Genomic DNA, 20,180 nt, shown 5'->3' on the forward strand with positions numbered 1-20,180 from the left:
GAAAATCAGCATTGGGTATGTATAGAACTCGAAAACAGGATATAAAGAAAGAAAGTTTATTCGACAACTCACGAGGGAGCTCATTGCTGTTTGAGGCTAGGACAGGGGCCCTCAGAACAAAAACGTACAGGAAAAAATTTCAGGAAGTAGATATATTATGCGCGGCGTGCGGAGCTGAGGAGGAAACAACGGAACATGTTGTTCTAAGGTGCCAAAAACTTCGTCCTGCCCTTCCCGCAGAAAAAGCGGCAGATCTGGAGAGAGCGCTGGGATTTGCTGGGGAAGATGGACGAATGGATGAGGAACGCGTTCTGATAACACAAAAGAGAGGTTAGATGATTGGTGGAAAAAGTCAAGAGAATAAAGAGAGGAAAAAAAGGGAGGGGGGCAGATACGGGTGAATTAGAAGCTAAAAATGGGGAAGAGATAAATATATTTCTTTTAATTTTTTGGCTAGGCGGCGCAAGCTGCCGCCCGATTCAAAGGGCAGAGCCACTATCATTCATCATCCATCCATCCATCCATCCAGTGATAGTATGGGGCAGTGATAGTATGGGAGACGGAAACAACAAAACCAGCAAAAATAAAAAGGGGGCTTAGGCAAGGGTGCCCACTGTCACCGCTGCTTTTCATGATATACATGAGCCAAATGGAAAGGCGCCTGGAGGAAAGTAATATGGGATTCGATGCAAGCTATATGCAGGGAGGACAGAAAGTAACACAAGTTCTACCAGGATTGATGTACGCGGATGACATTGTACTGCTGGCAGATAAGAGGGATGGGTTGCAGGAGCTGCTTAAAGGCCCGCTCACACTTGCGACTAGCAGCGGTCGCGCAACCGTTTTGGTCGAAAAGCGAGTCTCAAATGGTCGCATCGGTCGAAAAGCGACTGCCGCGGCCAGATCGGGCACTGCTCGAATTTCCAGACGCGCGACTACTAGTCGCAAACCATTTGGTCCCGGAGTACTTGATCGAGCACCTTCTCAATGCAATTAAAGAATACCCCTACCTTTTCAACAAACGGCACCTGGAATTCAAAGGCAGGGAGGAGATTGGAAAGATATTCGAACTATCCGGTAAGCACGCGCAACATTTTATGACACCACGGTGATTGACACCGTCTATTCGTCGTCAGCGTTCTCGCCTGAAAAAGCTGAAGTGTCTGGCAAGCAGCTGTTACCGACGTTCGCTGTCATCGCCCAGTAGCTCTCCTACTCGGAAGGAGAACAAAACAAGAAGGCGACTGTGTGAACATCGGTAGTGGCGAGCTCCTCTGGTCGCAAGTGTGAATAGACCTCTGTGGAGAAGAGGGCGAAAAGCTCAGGAATAATGGTATTTAATGATGAAAGGGGGGATGTGCTGGGCATATGGATCAATGAAGGAAAAAATTACCTAGAAAAGCATGAAAGAATTACGATAGACAAAGGGAAAAGGAGTTCGGACATTATGAAACACAGGGCCCTCTGGAATTATAACAGGTTGTTAGAGGAGTATGGAAGGGTGTTATGGTACCAGGACTCACTTTTGGAAATGCAGTCCTGTGCATGAAATCAGAAGTACAGTCAGGCCTTGAAATCAGACAGAGAAAGGTAGGTAGATTGGCATTGGGAGCACATGGCAACACACCTAATGAAGGAGTCCAGGGAGATTTGAGCTGGGCATCATTTGAGGTTAGAGAGGCAATTAGCAAACTAAAATATGATCAGAGACTAACCGAAATGGAGGAATCAAGGTGGGCACGAAAAATGTACAAGCACCTCTTCATGAAAAGCCTGAATACGAAATGGACTAGCAGAACCCGAAAGCTCAGATTTAAGTACCTAGAGTTTGGAGATGCACCGCAGCAAAACAGCAGCATTCAAAAGCAGGTAAAGGAGGCAGAAAGGAAAATGTGGGAGGAAAGAATGCAAGGAAAATCAGCATTGGGTATGTATAGAACTCGAAAACAGGATATAAAGAAAGAAAGTTTATTCGAAGGGAACAAAATGTAGCGCACCAAGACAAGGACAGAGAAAGAAGACACACACAGCGCTAACTTCCAACTAATGTTTATTCAAGGAAGAAAGCATGGTTTTATACCACCATGCTTTCTTCCTTGAATAAACATTAGTTGGAGGTTAGCGCTGTGTGTGTCTTCTTTCTCTGTCCTTGTCTTGGTGCGCTACATTTTGTTCCCTTCGATCATGTACCAACAAGCCCAAGTATCTACCCTTCTGAAAGTTTATTCGACAACTCACGAGGGAGCTCATTGCTGTTTGAGGCTAGGACAGGGGCCCTCAGAACAAATACCTACAGGAAAAAATTTCAGGAAGTAGATATGTTATGCGCGGCGTGCGGAACTGAGGAGGAAACAACGGAACATGTTGTTCTAAGGTGCCAAAAACTTCGTCCTGCCCTTCCCGCGGGAAAAGCGGCAGATCTGGAGAGAGCGCTGGGATTTGCTGGGGAAGATGGACGAATGGATGAGGAACGCGTTTTGATAACAGAAGAGAGGTTAAAGGATTGGTGGAAAAAGTCAAGAGAATAAAGAGAGGAAAAAAAGGGAGGGGGGCAGATACGGGCGAATTAGAAGCTAAAAATGGGGAAGAGATAAATATATTTCTTTTAATCTTTTGGCTAGGCGGCGCAAGCTGCCGTCCGATACAAAGGGCAGAGCCACTATCATCCATCCATTCATCCGAGCCCAACGTTTTTAGTTGTGACATCCCACTTTTCGTACCGGTCGTCATCCCAAGCAGGGGAGCTATTTCAGCGCATGTTTCCGGACAGTGAAGTGGCAAAGGCGTTTTTTTGTGGTGAGAAGAAATGCGCCTATATGACGTGTCACGGTCTCAGGCCTTTCTTTCTTTCAGCATTGCAGCGAGAAATAGAACAGTGTGAATTCTATGTCGTACTGTTTGACGAGTCGGCAAATGACTTTCTGCAAAGTAAGCAAATGGATGTGCACGTGAGGTGTTGGGACTCTGCTCACCAAGTGACGACCAGGTATTACACCTCCGTTTTTATGGGGCATTCCACAGCCGATGACATTCAGGAAAAGTTGCTAAGCGCCCTCGAGTTTTGCCTCTTGCCAAGATTCTTCAGATATCGATGGATGGGCCCAATGTCAATCTGAAGTTCTTCAAAGGTCTTCAAGAGCACTTGCAACAAAACCACCAGGTTCTGTGTGTGGACTTAGGCACTTGTGTGCTACACACAGTGCACAATGCTTATAGGGCTGGAGTTTCAGCGACTAAAGCGAAGATCGACGTTGATAATGCCGAGAACCATGTTCCACTTGAAAAGGTGGATATAGGCTACAAAGCAGAGCAAGTTCTCAAGAATTCTAAAGTGAGCTCAAAGGACGTGTTTCAATTCCGGATGGAATGTAAACAGTTTTTGCCACAAAGAAAGTTCTAGACAGAAGCCCCTTGAAGTGTTAGGGGCCTTTCTTCACTAGACCCACGACAGATGAAGCCAGAGGAATGCCTTGCAGGTTTCAGAAAAGTGTTGGACACCCTCATCACTGCAGGTAAAATGGCCTTCGAGACACGGTGCTGGCCGAGTACACGGAGCTCCTGCACGAGCAGAAACAGTGCGCTGACAGACTGGATGAATTTTACCCTGATCTCTTGAAGTTCAGTTCAACCTACTCGAAGTTGTGGAGCATTGTGAAACTTCTGCTTGTCCTCAGTCATGGCCAGGCAACTGTCGAGCATGGATTCAGTGTAAACCGACAGGTGTGCGTTGAGAATCTGAAGGACCTTTCATATGTTTCACAACGAATCGTGTGTGATGCGGTTGAGAAAGCAGGTGGTGTTCTAAACATTCCAATCACCAAGGAACTGAGGATCGCTGTGTCAGCTGCAAGGCAAAAGTATGGAGCATACTTGGAAGCCCAGAAAAAGCAGGACCTTGAAGCTTCAAAGCAGAGAAAAAAGCACTGCATTGAGGAAGAGCTTGATGTATTGAAAAGAAAGAAAAAGAAGCTGGAATTGACAATTGATGATCTCATGGCATCTGCAAATGCCTATGCTGATAAAGCATAGGCATTGATGTTTCTTTTCTGCTCATTAAAGTTGGAAGTTGCGCTTCTGTCCTTGTGTGTCTTTCTTCCTGTGATGTTTCGTCAGCGCTATAAGAATCAAGACCTGTCCAGCGGAGCCAAGAATTCTTAGCACCCCCTGCTGCGTCACAGGTCTGACCGCCACCGTGGTCAGTTGTTCCGCAGCCACTGGTGACTGAGGGCCGGGGTTTTATGGAGCTTATCATGAGAGGTTGCGGCCAATTACTCACCAGGGTGGCCAACTCCTGTTCTGGTAAGGGAATGCATTGCCGGAGGTGTTCACCGGCATCAGGTCGCACCCGAAACCTGTTTATGCAATTCCATCGGCACGCGGAGTTTTTTTTTTTTTTATCCGGTGGAGAATTGCGTGGCACCGGGATTTGAACCCCGGTCCTCTTGCATGCGAGGCGGATGTTCTACCGCTACGCCACCGATGTTCTACCGCTACGCCACCACTTACCATTTCATTGTTGTTAATTGAGGGGGTCGTCCTACATTCGTGGCCGTCTTAGATTCTCATGAATACGATATATACGCATGACAATTCACCTGCTGCATTACATGGGTCTTGAATGTTTCTCTGAAGGTTATTGTTGAAATGAAAAGTACAACTCATTCGGACATGAAATGTAGCCCGACTACGCCCACCATCCGTTCCGTTCCGCTCAGTCGTTCAGTCGTGTCCGACTCTTCGTGACCCTATAGACCATGTCACGCCACGCTTTGCAGTTTCTCACTACCTTCCTAACATCACTCTCCTTGCAACATCGGACTTTCCGGTCGCTTCCCGACACATCCACAACTGAGCGTCCTTTTGGCTTTAGCCCACCATCACCCACCTCCAAATGGCCGTTTCGCAACTAAATACAGTCGAACTCGGAAATATCGAACTCGAAGGGGATCGCGAAATAGTTCGATATATCAATAATTGGATATACAGAAATCGCCTTGAGATGCCACTTGGGATCGTGAAAAATGATACGGTATTTTCGCGTAATGAACTCACCCCCCACTTTTGCCAAGAAAAAAAAAAGCGTTCGGAGGTGCGTCCCTCCGCTTCGACCGTCGCATCCACAGGTCATCTACTGGCAGTGCGCCAAGATGCTACGCAGGGATAATGTCACGGCATGTTTATCTTTGACTGCACTTTTGATAGATCCAGCGGTGACAGGGAGCAAACTTGGCAGAATTCCCGTGATTGTTTGATTGCACAAGCGTGGCTCGATTTGTCACGCCGCGCTTGGGGCGGGCATAGTCCACTGCCAGAAAATTCTTGGATGTGTGATAGCTGCGATTGCTGTTTGAAGAAAACAATGCTAAAAGTCGGTGTCATGATCACAGCTGATTGCGGGCTTTCGTTGATTCATAGATGTAACAATAGACAACTCCCGCAAAAAGAAAAAAATATTGCAGCTTCTTAACGTCCGCAGCATGTTCATCATGATGGCAAAGATGAATGACTTCGGCAAAAGAAAATAAATCGGCCGCTTCGGCGTTCGCAGCCGCGCACGTGCAGCACGACGACACGAGACACGCCATGGACGCGCATCGCATGTTAGCTGCTGCGCGCAGAGCATTCACAACACTCACTGGAGAAAGCGAAAGCGTCTGTCACAGGCCGAGCTGGCTTGTCCGCGCATGCGTAGTTCGTGCTGCTGTGAACGAAGACCGGGAAGGAGAGAGGAAGGGGAGAGATAAAGCTCGGCAGAAGAGTGGGCACATCCTTGCGCTTCGCGCTATCGCGTTTTTCCCCTCTTCTGAACACCACTGCTGCATTGGCTCCCTCCCCTCCATACAACAGCATCAAGCCTCCCTACAACTGGGATACCGACACCTGGGACCTCCCTTGGCGGCCCTCGGTGATGTGTTGTACCCGAACTGTGTGCCAGCAAAACTGCTGCCCTCAGGTTGCTTGTAGTGTTTCTGGAAGACACCCACCTTCGCCCCCGCCTCTAAACACCGCGGGTGCGTGCTTCAGGCGTCGCCGCGTCATCTCTTCCCCCCCTATCTGCCCTTTGCCTATCCCTCTCTCCACCCCCTCTGCTTATCACTTATCTCTTCTACCCCTTTCCCTACACAGCCCCATAGCAGTGGTTCCTAAATTCTACTAGGCGTAGTGTGGTAATCTTCGTCTTCATAGCCACTGCCATGCATCGCGTGCTGGCACACTCGAGGACGAAGAAGTTGGTCGCTGCCTTGCTGATTCGCCATGCCTGACGCTCCGCAGCGAGTTCCTCCTGAGCGGCTGGATAAACCGAATAAACACACCCCTACATAGGAAACAGTTATAGGGCTGTACTGCCCCAAATTCTTCACACTCCTTATTCCCCCCCCTTACTAACAAGAACCTCAAGTCTCGTTCCTTTACGCATATGGCTTGAAAACGTCACGGCATGGAGGAAGGAAAAACTAGGAGGAAGCGTGACAACACGCAGCCAACCTTCGCAAGCTAAGCGCCGAGAAGCCGTTCCCTCCCCCATTTTTTTCGCTTTTCCAGTCTGTCCCTATGTTTTGATGTCGGTATGTTTTAATGCGCGTGTCTGTCTTGGCGCGGGCGCGCAGCTGACTGCTGAGGCGAGTATGGGTTATTGTGCCGATATTCCTCGATGCTGCGCGTGTGACAAACCCCGCGCGGTGCCGATTCGCGCATGCGCGAAGCGCAGTGGTAGTAGATATCACTGCACGCTATCACATGGCCTAATCACATCGAGACCGACTCGCTCCCTTATATTTTTTATGACTAGGCTTCAAGAGTATTGCTGTGCGCTCCCTCCTAGTTTTTCCTTCCTCCATGCGTCACGTGCTGGTGTGCAGCAGCGATCACCACAGATGCGGGCGCCTTTTGGGAAAGGGCGCGGCGCTGCCCTAGACCAGCCGTCGCCGAACTGTGCCCTCTCGTTCCTTCCGCATGTGGCTTGAAAACGTCACGCGGCAAACGGCCGAGGTGATGCGATTGTCTATGGGGAAGGCGCACCGTTAAAGTGCAGAGTTCGATATATCAAACGACCGGTGAAATCGAGTTCGATATACGACGCAACTTTCCTATACTTTTACATGGGATTTTCAAGAGGATATTCCGTGAATTCGATATAACCAAAATTTGAATTATCTAGGTTCGATATATTTGGGTTGGACTGTATATTAAAGGGACAGAACACTGTCCAAAATATGTCATGAGATTATGGTGGAGATGAAAAGACCTGTCCTCATATAGTACACATGGAGCACTACAATATCGAAGAAAATAGGTTGCCATTGAAAATCATATAAAAACAACTGAGGCGCTACACGTGACTACATGTCAGCAAAATATCGTCGATTATCGCAAGTGCACACTTCTTTTTTCTTCTAGGAGTGCTTGTCATAATTCATTTTGACAAACTTCATCTGCAGCGCCTCGAGGATGCCATCTAACCATCTCGTTCGCTGCCTAATCCTTCTCCGGTAACCCTCAACCTTTCCCAACATCAAATCTTTCTCCACCGACTCCTCTCTTCTCATCAGATGACCAAAGTAGCTGAGCTTTAACTTTAGAATTTGACCCTCCAATGAGCAGTCAGGGTTTATGGTCGACAATATCGACTGATTTGATTTTTTGGCAGTCCAAGGAACTCTCAAGAGTCTTCGCCAGCACCACAATTCAAACGCGTCAATTCTTCAGCGGTCAGCCTTGTTCACAGTCCAGCTCTCGCATCCATACATCACAACTGGAAAGACCATAGCACGAGTTATACGGATCTTGGTTGGCAGACTAATGTCTCTGCTCTTTACTAGGCGGTCAAGGCTAACCATTGCTCTCTTTCTCAGAAGCAGGCATCTCCTAATTTTATGGCTGCAGTCTCCTTCCGGAGTAATCTTGGAGCCCAAGAAGAGAAAACCTGTCACAGCTTCCACTTCTTGTCCATTAATGCTCCAGGACTTGATAGGGCAAGACGCCATAATCTTTGTCTTTTTAATGTTCAGTTTGAGCCCAAACTTCTCACTCTCTTCTTGTAGGCGCATCAGAAGTCTGTTGAGTTCCGCTTCACTTTCTGCCCTTAAAGTGGTATCATCCGCATATCTAAGGTTGTTGATACGTTTTCCAGCAATCTTCACTCCAGCTGAAGACTCGTCCAGACCGGCCTTCCTCATGATGCACTCTGCATATAGGTTAAATAGGCAGGGCGACAGTATGCAGCCTTGCCTCACTCCTTTCTCAATCGGAAACCAATCAGTAAGACCATGCCCAGTTCTAACTGTGGCCTCTTGTCCTTCATACAGGTTCCTGAGGAGACAGATGAGGTGAATTGGAACTCCCATCTCTTGGAGAGCTTGCCACAATCTGCTGTGATCTACGCAGTCAAACGCTTTCGCATAATCAATAAAGCAGAAGTAGATGGGTTTCTGGAACTCTTGCTTTTTTCATGATCCAGCGGAGGTTGGCAATCTGGTTGGCAAAGGGCGTTACTCTAAGCAAAAAATATCGAATTACTGCCTGGCGAGAGAAATTTATATTTGTTTTCAATATGTCTTTTTTTGTCGACCACCAGATGTCATCATGGTCGCTGCTCATGGTTTCCAGCATTGGGCTACATAAAAAATGGGCGCATGCTCTGATCGAAAAATTTCCGTAAAAATGTTCTACAGCGTTTCTACCAAACCCATTATGGAATCGAACGTTTTAAACTTCAATCTTCCCATTGCGCTGAAAAAAATTTGAGACCTAAATTCCAGTGTTCTGTTCCTTTAGGCGAAGCTTATGTATCCCATTTGTTTGAAAAGCTGTCTGCGTCATAGTAGTAGTTTAAATAGTCAAAATAGTTGCGCAGAAAAATCTTGATTGGTTGGCAGGGTTATGATGTCACAACCATATGACCTCTTGTGGGAATACCCCAAATTCAGAATAAAGCTATGAAATATATTCGGTGCAATACATTGGTTGCCATTGGGCCTCCGCATGACACTCAATGCATAGGCCATGAAGGGTCGTTAGTACCAAGGGCCTTTAGTGAATGCATTATGGTGCGTATGACTTACTGACTTGTGTTTGAGATGTGTACTGATGTTACAGTAATACCGCATTTGCACGATTCTAATTAGCATTTAGAAATATACGTGCATTACAATCGGACTCAAAACTGAAAAACCTCGAAACCGAAATCTGAGAACACGAAATGAAGCAGCTCAATAAACTATGGCCAGCCACATTGTCATTGGTATCAGCAACCCGGAGAGCTTCAAGTGAGCCGCCTCTGTTTTTGGCAGTGTTTGTCCAGCCGCTCAATGTGTGCTGTGGTATTAGGGGTTAAATTAGCCGGTAAAGGATCACGTGCAGAGTACAGTGACTGGTTCTGTGAGCAGGCCCTGATGCAGTTTCCAGAGAGTGATGCTCGGGAACATTACGAGATGGATTCACGGTGCGTGGAAGGCCCTTTCGCTAGCAATGGGCATGCATGCATTTAAAAAAATGGCCAATTTCCAACTTTTTCCATGGTACTGAAGGGGACTTTTTGTGGTCGGTAGACAGCGCGAAAGAGCTACCTTCCAACTCTGACAGCGAGTAGCCTATGACTTCCGCGTCTCGTGGCTGTGTTTGCGTGTGCCAATTTTGCTCCATTAAATGTTTAAGCAATTTTCAAGTGCTTCTTCACTGCATTATTTCTTGTGCATGGTACAATCGGCGCAAAGTTATTTTCGTTGTTTCTAGGTGTGAAACATTACTCCGTGTTGCATTACATCGGGGGCGTGTAAGAATCGTGCAAATACGGTAACAGTTTTAGAAATGTCAATAATTTAAATACAAACATTTTCATAGGTCCATGCAGGAGGGATCAATGGAACGGAAAGTGGTAGGTGTAATATATAGGATAGGAAGCATGCACAGTAGGTCAGAGAAATAACTCATGTCACTGACATTCTAGTGGAAATCAAGAAGAAATGGGCATGGGTAGGACATGTAGTGGGAAGAGAGGTTAACCGATGGTCGCTTATAGTAACAAACTCGATTCCAAAGGAAGGACAACATTAAAGCGTTAGAGGTGGCAGAAAGTTAGATGGGCGAATGAGGTTAAGAAGTTTGCGCAGGACCGGGTTAGTTGGAGTAATATGGGTGAGGCCTTTGTCCTGCAGTGGGCATAATCTGGCTGCTGCTAATAATGATGATGATGATTTCTTTTTTAATTTGTGAAATGAAAAGACAGTGTTAAACATTCTATTGCACCTGTATACCTTTAGAGCGAAGCTTAAATGTCCCTATAATTTTTTTGTCTCTAGTTATGGCATCAATTATGGCGTCAACCGATGGTCGCTTAGGGTAACAAACTGGATTCCAAGGGAAGGAAAGCGTAGCAGGGGGCGGCAGAAAGTTAGGTGGGCAGATGAGGTTAAGAAGTTCACAGGGGTCAAGTTAATGCAGCTAGCACAGAACCGGGTTAAGTGAAGAAATACCGGAGGGGCCTTCGCCCTGCAGTGGGTATAGTCGGGCGGATGATGATGATGACGATGATGGCATCAATTGCGTTCGTAACTTATTCACCTGAATGCAGGATACAGCTTGCACCCTGTTGGTGAAATAGAGAAGGGAAAAGTAGAGAATGCAAAGCAAACTTTTGGTGTGGCCAGTGAAAGGCTCTACAGTCGCTGACTGATATTTCGGACACCCAATTTTCCGGACCTGCCTGAAAATGCGGACCTTGCCATAGCACCACCATCCACTCCATAGAGTTAATGTATAACGCTGACCGAAATTTCGGATGTATGAAATCTGTCTCGTTTTATTTTTCAAACTTTTTCTTTCGATTCGCGACTCAAGAGCTACCGAAAACGCGAACAACACCGGTGCCATTTTGCTTTTCTGGCTGCTGCCATTTTGGTTTTCTGCAACTTTGAACCCACGTGTCATATCGTCCGCTGATTGGAACCTCACATACCCGGTATAGCCTTGATAGCAGGCACTGCTTGCTGCACCGTCCGACGTCCCGCCAGCTCTGCCGTGCTGCCGTCGTGCGCAGTCGTCAGTCGCCGCGGTTGCCATTCACATGTTGTGTGTTGTGCTGTTTACATCGCCGCATCAACTACCGAACACTCAAGCACTTTTATCAGTCACGTGTGCTTAGTCGCATGGTGTTATGCGTGCACAGCGGCAAAACCTACAGTGTCGACTTGTCTGCACTCGGCATGATTTCCAATGCATGGAAGGCGGTGACCGAGGAGGCACTGCGGAATCGCTTCTGCCACGCAGGTTTCGCAATCAGGGATGAAGTGCCGTTGTCATCTGATGATAGCGCCAGTAAATCCCATCAACCGTTTTCATCTGCTGACCTCATCGAGCACTTGTGCGCTGCAGGAGCCGTTCCCATGGAAGTGACGCTGGAGCAGTTTGCTAACGCTGACAGCGAGATCGAGCTCTGCGCTGGACGCACCGACGACAAAATTGTTCGCCAGTTGCTTGAAAGTGATGACTTGGGCTCCGACAGTGAGGAGCCAGAGGCTGTGCTGCCAACTAGCAGTGAACTAACCCGAGCTTTGATGATACTTTCGGCTGTGTACAGCTAGAAAGTCACCCTTGTCGACGTGCAAGCCGAATTGTGTGGCAACATAGTTCCCCGCAGAGACATATTGAGTCACTTTTTCAAGCCGCTCGCTAAATGAAGTGACTTTTTTTGCGTGAATTCATTTTTTCAGACTGCCTAATTTTCGGGACACTATCTCGGCCCCTTGAGGGTTCGAAAAATTGGTTGGCAACTGTACTTGGTACTAGTCAGCTGTAAACTCCGATTGTGATACCCACTCATGCAGCCCAGCATTGCAGTATGACATGGGATTTCAACATATCAGAGGCACTTTCATTTCTGAATGCGCCCTAGAAACAGTCAGTAGCATTCAACAAGGGATTGAAGGGGAGCTGTGGCCAGCACTTGAACCTATTGACCACGCGCTGTGATCAGGGCAGCCCGAACACAAGACTTGAGCACAAGGGCCGCAAAAAGTGCTCATATGGAGGTGCCAGGCTTACAGAGAGTGGCTGTCTCTGGACAGTACACTGTTCTTTTCCAACAAATGTCTGAGTGTTGTTGGCATAATCGCCACTGAGAGGGCAAAGAGGAACAAAAGCCAAGAAGTACTCAATGAAATGCTTTATCTCGGCTAGAAGTGTGGTGCTGATAATTTAGCAACACATAATATTGTCGCGTAATCCTGGACCAGAAATCCTGCCATTTTGACTTATCTTTATTTGACTCTCCTTTTAAAACTTCCTGCTTCTGGTTGCCTACTCCTAAACCCACTTAGACAAATAACCATCCTGCTACATGCATGACCACAACCCACACTTCGTTTATTTATTTTCAAGTAAGTGTTATCTGAGCTGTGGCCAAGCCCAAGAACGTAATTGGGCACCTAGAAAACATAACACTTTCAAGACCTTTGTGGCACTTGCTCGACCAGATGTTCTACATTCTTGAGAAAGCATCATTGTTGCTGCTCCTTATGCAATGCAAGGGCCGTTTTTTGACGGGAATTATCTGCTGGATGGAGCATGAAGAGAAAAATTGAGCCAGAACGAATTTGTGCACCTTGCAGTGATTGAACAGGGAACATGAATGCATTTCTTGTACAGAATTCTTTAACGCAGGAAGGTAGGTTAACAGCAGGGTGCTTGTAGAGAGGGAAGTTATGGGTACTCCAAGTGGGGTTTTGGGGATTGCGCGCCACCACACCAGGTGCTGGTAACCCCAATGATGCCACTTATCAAATGGCGCATTGTGTCTGTAATCACTGCAGTAGGCTAAGTAGGGAAAGAGTGAATTGAGTGTCCCAAAGTATTCACCTCTGTTGTGGCATTGTTCTCCTGGAGAGCAGGCAGTGCGTGCGGAGCCCTCCAACGTAGAGCTGCGCTTTGAGTTGTGCTCCCTGTACGAGCAAGTGGGGGACCAGCCACGTGCCCTGGCCTGCTGCACTGCCCTCGTCCACCAGATGGGGCAGGGCACCGCCTGCCTCAAGCTATCCCGCGAGCTGGCCAAGGTGAGCCCTCAAGAGTGCTAATCCTGGCTTCTTGTGGTCACAGCACTTCTTGCATAACATTTGCCAGGGTGGTTCTGCCACCTATGCTGAAATAGTACAATTGGATTCCAAGGGAAGGATTTAGGCGGGCAGATGACATTAAGAGGTTTGCAGGGGTCAAGTGGATGCAGCTCGCACAGGACCGGGTTGATTAGAGGAATATGGGAGAGGCCTTCACCCTGCAGTGGGTATAGTCAGGCTGATGATGATCATGATGATTTTATTTTGCCGTGGAAAAGCAGCAATAAGCAGTCACAGGCTCAAGAAAACAAGACGCAAACACAAGAAAAATGTTGTTGTCATGCAACATTGCCTTAGAATGGAAGCAAACGATGTCAGCAGTGATATTCCAGTCATCACTTGCCGCTTTTCAAAAGGAAAAAAAGTTACAACAGTAGTTGGCCGGTTGAATTGGAACTGTAATTGAGGCAGCCCATCCAGGGAGGGAGGACTGAAAATTTCTCTGTTTTATTGATGGCAAGTCAGCCCCACAATTTGGCTAAAGCTGTTATAAATGAACCCCTTTCTCTATTCTTTTCTCTAGCTCATTTGTGCAGAGTTCCTAGATGATGGAACCATAATCTAAGGTACGAGGAACAATTGATTTGTATGTAGAGATATAAACTGAAGGAGTAGACAGCTTCAAAGAAAACAGCATAAAGTTGGACATAGTTTACGTGTTTAGCCCAGCAAGGTCACCGCTGGCATAGTACAGCCCAAGGTAATTTGAAGCCATTAAATCTTCTCACTTTATAGCCTTCGATTATTTTCATACAGTGAGAGCTTCACTCATGAAATCTAAGTTTACCCGATTTAAAAATTCCAAGAAAAAATTCTTGTCTATGTCTTTTTTTTTCATACAGTATCATTTCATAATTCATCCCTGAAACACAAGCTTACAGACCTTATTGCAAGAACTGGCACCCTTGCACTGAACGCACGCGTTTCCGCCATTTTTGGGGATTCTGGATACCGCCGCCGTACAGGGTTAGCGACGCGCAAGTTGTCATTTGTCGTCTAAGATACCCAAATTTTGCTGTGGACCTTGAGGTATAGAAAAAAAAAGCTAACCAGAGAAACAAAGTGAGGGTGCGAGCTTCGTAGTTTTTTATTAATGCGCGCCATTACTTGGGTTATGTGTGCCATGTATGGAATGTGTGTACAGAAATAGCCACAAGTGTTACCATATAAACGCGTATAAGGGCCGCACCGGCGTATGGGCCACACCCCCTATTTCCCAAAGCAAATATTTACAAGAACAAAAAAAAGTTTGTGTAAGGGCTGCATCCAAACTTTCCATGACCCACGTGGGAATAGCCTTCAGGATGCATGTGCACAGGAGCTTCCAGATGCCGCCCACGACGAATGGCGTCGAAAGTCACAGGTCATCAACATTATCATATTTTCCCTCTACTGCGAGCTTCCGCAATCCATATCGGCATCGCCAGCCCCGGCCACCTCGGCTTTGCTCTGCAACTGTCATGGGCGCGTGAGTAGTGGTTGACGTGGTCACACGCCGTAGTTGAGGCTCCTGTGTGCTTTATCTTTCGTGAATTGTCGTTGCCATTCTAGCATGATGGGCAGGCATATCGGTAGCTATGTGGCAGAGCTGAAGTAAGGGAGCTCGGAGTCTGAACACTCTGCGATAAATAAATGGTGCGCATTCACTGATTGGTCTGTTTTTATTGCATAAAAAGGTCTTTTTTTACCATATGTCGTGTGTATGGGCCGCACCCAGAATACAGTTAAACCTCGGTATAACGAACTTCAGTATAACGAAATCCTCAATATAACAGTTACAAGGAATACATCACATAATGGCCATTGGAAAACATGTATATTTTACCTCAGTATAATGAAGTAAATGTTTCTGTATTTCATTACAACGAAATCCCCTGAAGGACAAAAATTTCGCATAGGAGGCGACGGCTGAAGTAGAGGGAAATCGTTGCCAGCGCGTGAGACTTTGGTAACTCATGTGGATGGGCCTCCCGGGGCGCGTGGCATCCGCTCCCTACAAGCAAGAGATAAGCGATAAGCCACTAGAGTATCCGCGCCCCCGCCTCCCGCGTTTTTTTCTCTCCCTCTGTTTTTTTGCTTAATCACAAATGGAGGAGAGCAGCGGCTCCCCCCTCCTTTTCCTACCCTGCTCACTCCTTCCACGTGCCTGAGAAGGCTGATGCGTCAGCGCGCATGCCCGATCCCTTTCTCGCATGGCTCTTGCACGGCCGCCTCTTCCGCAGGCTCTGCTTGCACTCGGTTTGCCGATTCCGACTCTCCTTCGCTTTGTCACTGCCTGGGTCAGCGTCACTGTCTGGGTCCTTCGTAGGAGGACCCAGGCAGTGATGCTGACGCCAAAGACGGCAAAGCCCCAAGCAACCATGAAGTGCTTGACGCAATATACGTGCTGTGGCTTTATGCGAGTTTAACAGGACAGCAAGAAGCGAGGCAATCTCTGTGGGCCTATGAATGCAGTGTGAGGCCATCTCTTATAGCTAAGCAGACACAAAAGAAGGTCACGGATTACTTTCAGGGGAAATAAAAACGAAGTCCTTACAACTGGCACGTGCTTTCGTAATGTTTCTGCATGCCAGGCATGAAATTTTGATACAACAAAATTTCATTATAACGAAGTAAACTGTCAATTTTCAAAACTTCGTTATGTCGAGTTTTAACTGTATTGTCCCTCGAGTCCGGAAAAAAAAGTGCGGCCCTTACACGCACACCAACTAGCCTAACAATTAACTCTCAAGGTATTTGGTTAGTTTATGTCAAGTATAATTGCCCTTTACTGATTTTGGGTCTGAATTCACTGCCATTAATTAGTTAATTGGTATCAGTTGAAATTTATGCTACATCATTAGGTCATATATCGTTGGATAGCTTATGCCGACTACAATTGCACTGAACTGATTGTATACCTTAATTAACTACTCTTACTTGGTAAATTATAACTAAATTTAGCTTCACGCTGCAACATCAAGCGATATACCGCTCAATAGCTTATATCAAGTGTTGCTGTACTACACCATTTATAGTTCTTAGTTCATAATCATTAATTAGTTTAATGTGATTAACTGTAGGCTAAAACGTGGATTTATATATTGTTAAAAAGGCCTCGACGAGGCGAATCCATGCAAGAATCATTTCAGTCTGATAAAACTGTGTTAACCGAGCTAAAGTCTGTCTAACTTAAGAGGACTTCTTGTTGGGCTAGTTGGTGTCTATTCATTATAAGTTAAAGGCGCCAAAACAACACGCACACACACAAGAAAAGAAGAACGGGACAGAGCGCCTGCACGCTCTGTCCCGTTCTTCTTTTCTTGTGTGTGTGCGTGTTGTTTTGGCGCCTTTAACTTATACTGTCTAACTTTGTTTAAAAAAACTGCAACGGAAGCGAAACAGTAGAACTTGATGATACGAATTAGCAGCGCGTGATGTGACTTGTCCTGGCAGTTTTTTCCGCTGGGATCACGATAGGAGGTCAGCTGCTACCAGATGAGTTCTTTTCGGAGGTAATATATGTATCATATAGAAAGGCCAAAAGTAAGCTGTCTGCTTACTTGTAGTTTGTCAGAGGGCACTTAGTGTTATGTGAGTCTACGAAACTACTGCTTGAGTCAGCTAGTAGTGTCTCACGCGGTACTAGTTTTGTGCCTGACGCTTCGGCTAGATGTGTACGTTTTTTTGTTCTTAACGCTCAGTTTGCTTTTATGCCAGTCTTGCACATTCTTCTTTTGCAAAGTGTCACAGGCGAACAGATCCGGAGCAGACCTTCAGCTAGCCTGGCGCACGCAGTATATCACGTAAATTCGTTTTTCACTGCTCGCGGTCGGTTGTTGGGTCTTTTTGCCAGGGCCGGGTTAACAGTGATGAGGGCCCGGTTCAAAAAAATATTAAGAGGGCTTCTATAAGCCCCCTCCCCCTTCCCCCTGTCACTACTCCATCCCACTGCCTGTTGTCACGTTTGAGATTTGGGGCATGTTAGAATTTCCTGCTCACCTGCTGAGAACACACGCCATATTTACTCAAAGAACCCGCAGGTTCAACCAGGTTGATGACTGGGCACGTTGGTATGGGTTCATACTTAACCAGCCAAAAGACGAGACACAGCCTTGTCCTGTCCCCTCTTTGCTGTGTCTCGTCTTTTGGCTGGTTAAGTATGAACCCGCAGGTTGTTAATAAATATCGCCTGAGAATATATTTTCTCGCAGACCACCCAGTCAGACTGGACAAAGAACGTCTCCCTCAGAAGTAAGGCGGGCATTTGTGAAAATTGAACTTCTTGAGTGGGTATCACCCGCGAATTTCATAGCGAAAGATGATTGGCTGCGTGTAAGCGCAGACTAAGTATAGAGTTGGGCCTTGCTCATAAGCTTTTCGCAAATCCTTACCGTAAATACTCTACCAATCATCTAATAGTTTTGTGAATTAATCTAGAGAGACGAATTGAAGGTAATCTTTTACAGAAACAGCGATATAGTGTTTATATGCCAATTCGTTTATTTCTCTAAACGCTCTGATAATGCGGGGAGCTAATTTTTTTCGAAATGGTTGTGCCTGTTGAAAAGGGCATCTTTTGAAAATGGCATTTTTCCAAGCCGCTCGCATAGTATAGGAATTTGGGCAATATTGTAGCGAAGCGAGCGGCTGACATCGGCACTGCTATGAGCAACAAGTTGTCGGAGAGTGAGTTGGCAACAGCTGTTCGTAGGCGACAATGGCATGTTTCCGAATATTTTGTGTTGGCGCGGAGTGACAGCATTGCCAAAACGACGCAAACATATTTACGGATGCAGTTGACTATAGTGGACAAGATACAGTTGACCAACTCTTTCCGCAGTGTGACTGCGCCATGAGAGCATGTGGCAGAGCATCGGAGTCAAACTGCAAACAGAGCAGACGTCATGAGTTTTCGGGCCATGTGGCATTTCAATGTTATCTCTGTTTCCTGGCAACTACGAACCGAAACCGTAAATTGCTGCATACTAATAATATGATAATAAATTATTTAATGCGATTTTTGTTTTCTAACATCGTGCTCTATGCTTACAGAATTGCTACGCACTATTTACAACGCAAAATTACCGTACAAAAATATGGTGTCCCTACATCTTTAATAAAGGATGAACACTTAAGCCGTGCTATCACGTCTACAAAGCAAAGCTTAAGCGTCCTCTTATTTTTTCTTCGGAAACATTGCATGTTTACACAAACTTTTGACAGGAATTAGGTTTTTAAATTGGGTGTGTATTCGTAGCATGTCTGAATTTGGTCCAACTCTTAAGCGAGCAAATAAAGGTATTTGTGTAACGTTTTCGAGCATTTTGCTGGGAGTGTTCCTGGACGGGACCTTCTCGCCTGAGAATCCCCAGTCTCCACTCACAGCAGTGGCAAATTACTGAGGTCTGCTATGGACAGTCATAATACCCAACTAATAGCTTTCACTGCTTACGCTCAGATTTATAAATCATTTAACTGTTCTTCCAGATTATGACTAGCAGCTTACCGGTATTGCTCAAGAGGAAAGTATATAACAGTTGCATCTTACCTGTGCTCACCTATGGGGCTGAAACGTGGAGGCTAACCAAGAGAGTTCTACTTAAGTTGAGGACAACCCAGAGGGCTGTGGAACGAAAAATGGTAGGGGTAACATTAAGAGATAAGAAGCGTGCAGAGTGGGTCAGAGAAATAACTCGTTACTGACATTCTAGCGGAAATGGACATGGGCAGGACATGTAGTGCGAAGAGAGGATAATGGATGGTCGCTTAGGGCAACAAACTGGATTCCAAGGGAAGGAAAGTGTAGCAGGGGGCAGCAGAAAGTTAGGTTGGCGGATGAGGTTAAGAAGTTCGCAGGGGTCAAGTGGATGCAGCTAGCACAGAACCGGGTTAAGTGGAGAAATATGGGAGAGGCCTTCGCCCTGTGGGGGGTATAGTCAGGCTGATGATGATGATGATGATGATAACTGTTCTTAACAGCAGTAGTGACAGAGGTCAGTTGGTTGGTAACAGCTGACTTCCGACTGAAAGCCAGCTAGAAGCCGTTGATTCCACTTGATCACTAACTAGGGTCCGCTGACTTCAGGCACCTGGAACCAGTTAGTGCCGGTTGAGTAACCCAACTGAAAACAGTTACAACATGTTGGATATTTTTCTGCCTATTTGGGCGAGTACAAAGTTTTCTACTTTGACGAATCGTGAGGCTGGCTTTGTGATTAAGTGTACGATGCGACAAACAGCTTTTGATGCATACGACATTGCAGTGCATAAGCTCTAATTTCATACGTGGGAAATGAGGCAGACGATGATTTGACAATTTTTTGGACCAAACCTCGAAATCGCTCATTCTTTTCTGGTTGTTGGGGGGCCCCGCAAAACATAGGGCCCGGTTCATTTGAACCCTGGATAAACCGGCCCTGCTTTCCGTGTATTTTGCGACGATGGAATTTCCCAAGCAGAAGCTACGGTGCACACCCCGAGTGGTTAGGCTGTCACCGAAATACACGCAGCATGCAGTGCAAATTATCAGGCAATTCTTTATCTCCAGGGCTGTGAAGAGGGCTGCAAATTAATTTTGAGCACCTCTCTAACAAATCTCGACACATGGGCGTTTTTCACTTCCATAAAAAGAAACGTCTTCTGTGGCTAGTATCGAGCATGCACCTTCTGGCGTAGCAACGCAAGATCTTTGGTCAGCCTTAAACTCTCAGCAGGTTTCAACAAGATGTACTCGTAATCGAGTCTGTGATCGGGATATGGTGTTGTCAGCGTGATGTGGCCTTGGGTGCGGAGTATACGTGATCATCGATGCAAAAAGAAAACGAACAAATAGAGGGCAACAATTGGAGAACATTGTGAGTCCGATATTTCAAAACGAAAAGATACTCTTGGCTGGTGCACTTCCTCAGTTTCCAAGTTATGCCAGTGCAATCAAACTTGGCTGAAACCTTATAAAAAATAATGCGGGAAAACAACATATATTTTCCGGGAAAATGTGTGATCCGAACTGCCTAGTTTTGAAGAATGTAATTGTTAAATGAGGTACAAAGGCATTTAGAGTTGATGCTTTCACTCTTATGAAATGCATAGACA

At 46.3% G+C, this 20,180-nt stretch overlaps 1 protein-coding gene across 4 annotated transcripts in view; it reads left to right on the forward strand.

The window, feature by feature from the left end:
- Positions 1–20,180, forward strand: part of LOC146194162 (general transcription factor 3C polypeptide 3) — a 219,124-nt gene that overhangs the window by 57,879 nt on the left and 141,065 nt on the right. For all 4 annotated transcript variants that reach the window (XM_084597272.1, XM_084597270.1, XM_084597268.1 and 1 more), the window contains exon 7: positions 12,885–13,046. In XM_084597272.1, the coding sequence (XP_084453398.1) occupies positions 12,885–13,046 (162 nt within the window). The remainder of the gene's footprint in view (positions 1–12,884; positions 13,047–20,180) is intronic.

This window comes from Amblyomma maculatum, chromosome 3 (genome assembly GCF_055883805.1).
Source record: "Amblyomma maculatum isolate TAMU_Amacu chromosome 3, ASM5588380v1, whole genome shotgun sequence".
NCBI classification, from domain to species: Eukaryota; Metazoa; Arthropoda; class Arachnida; order Ixodida; family Ixodidae; genus Amblyomma; species Amblyomma maculatum.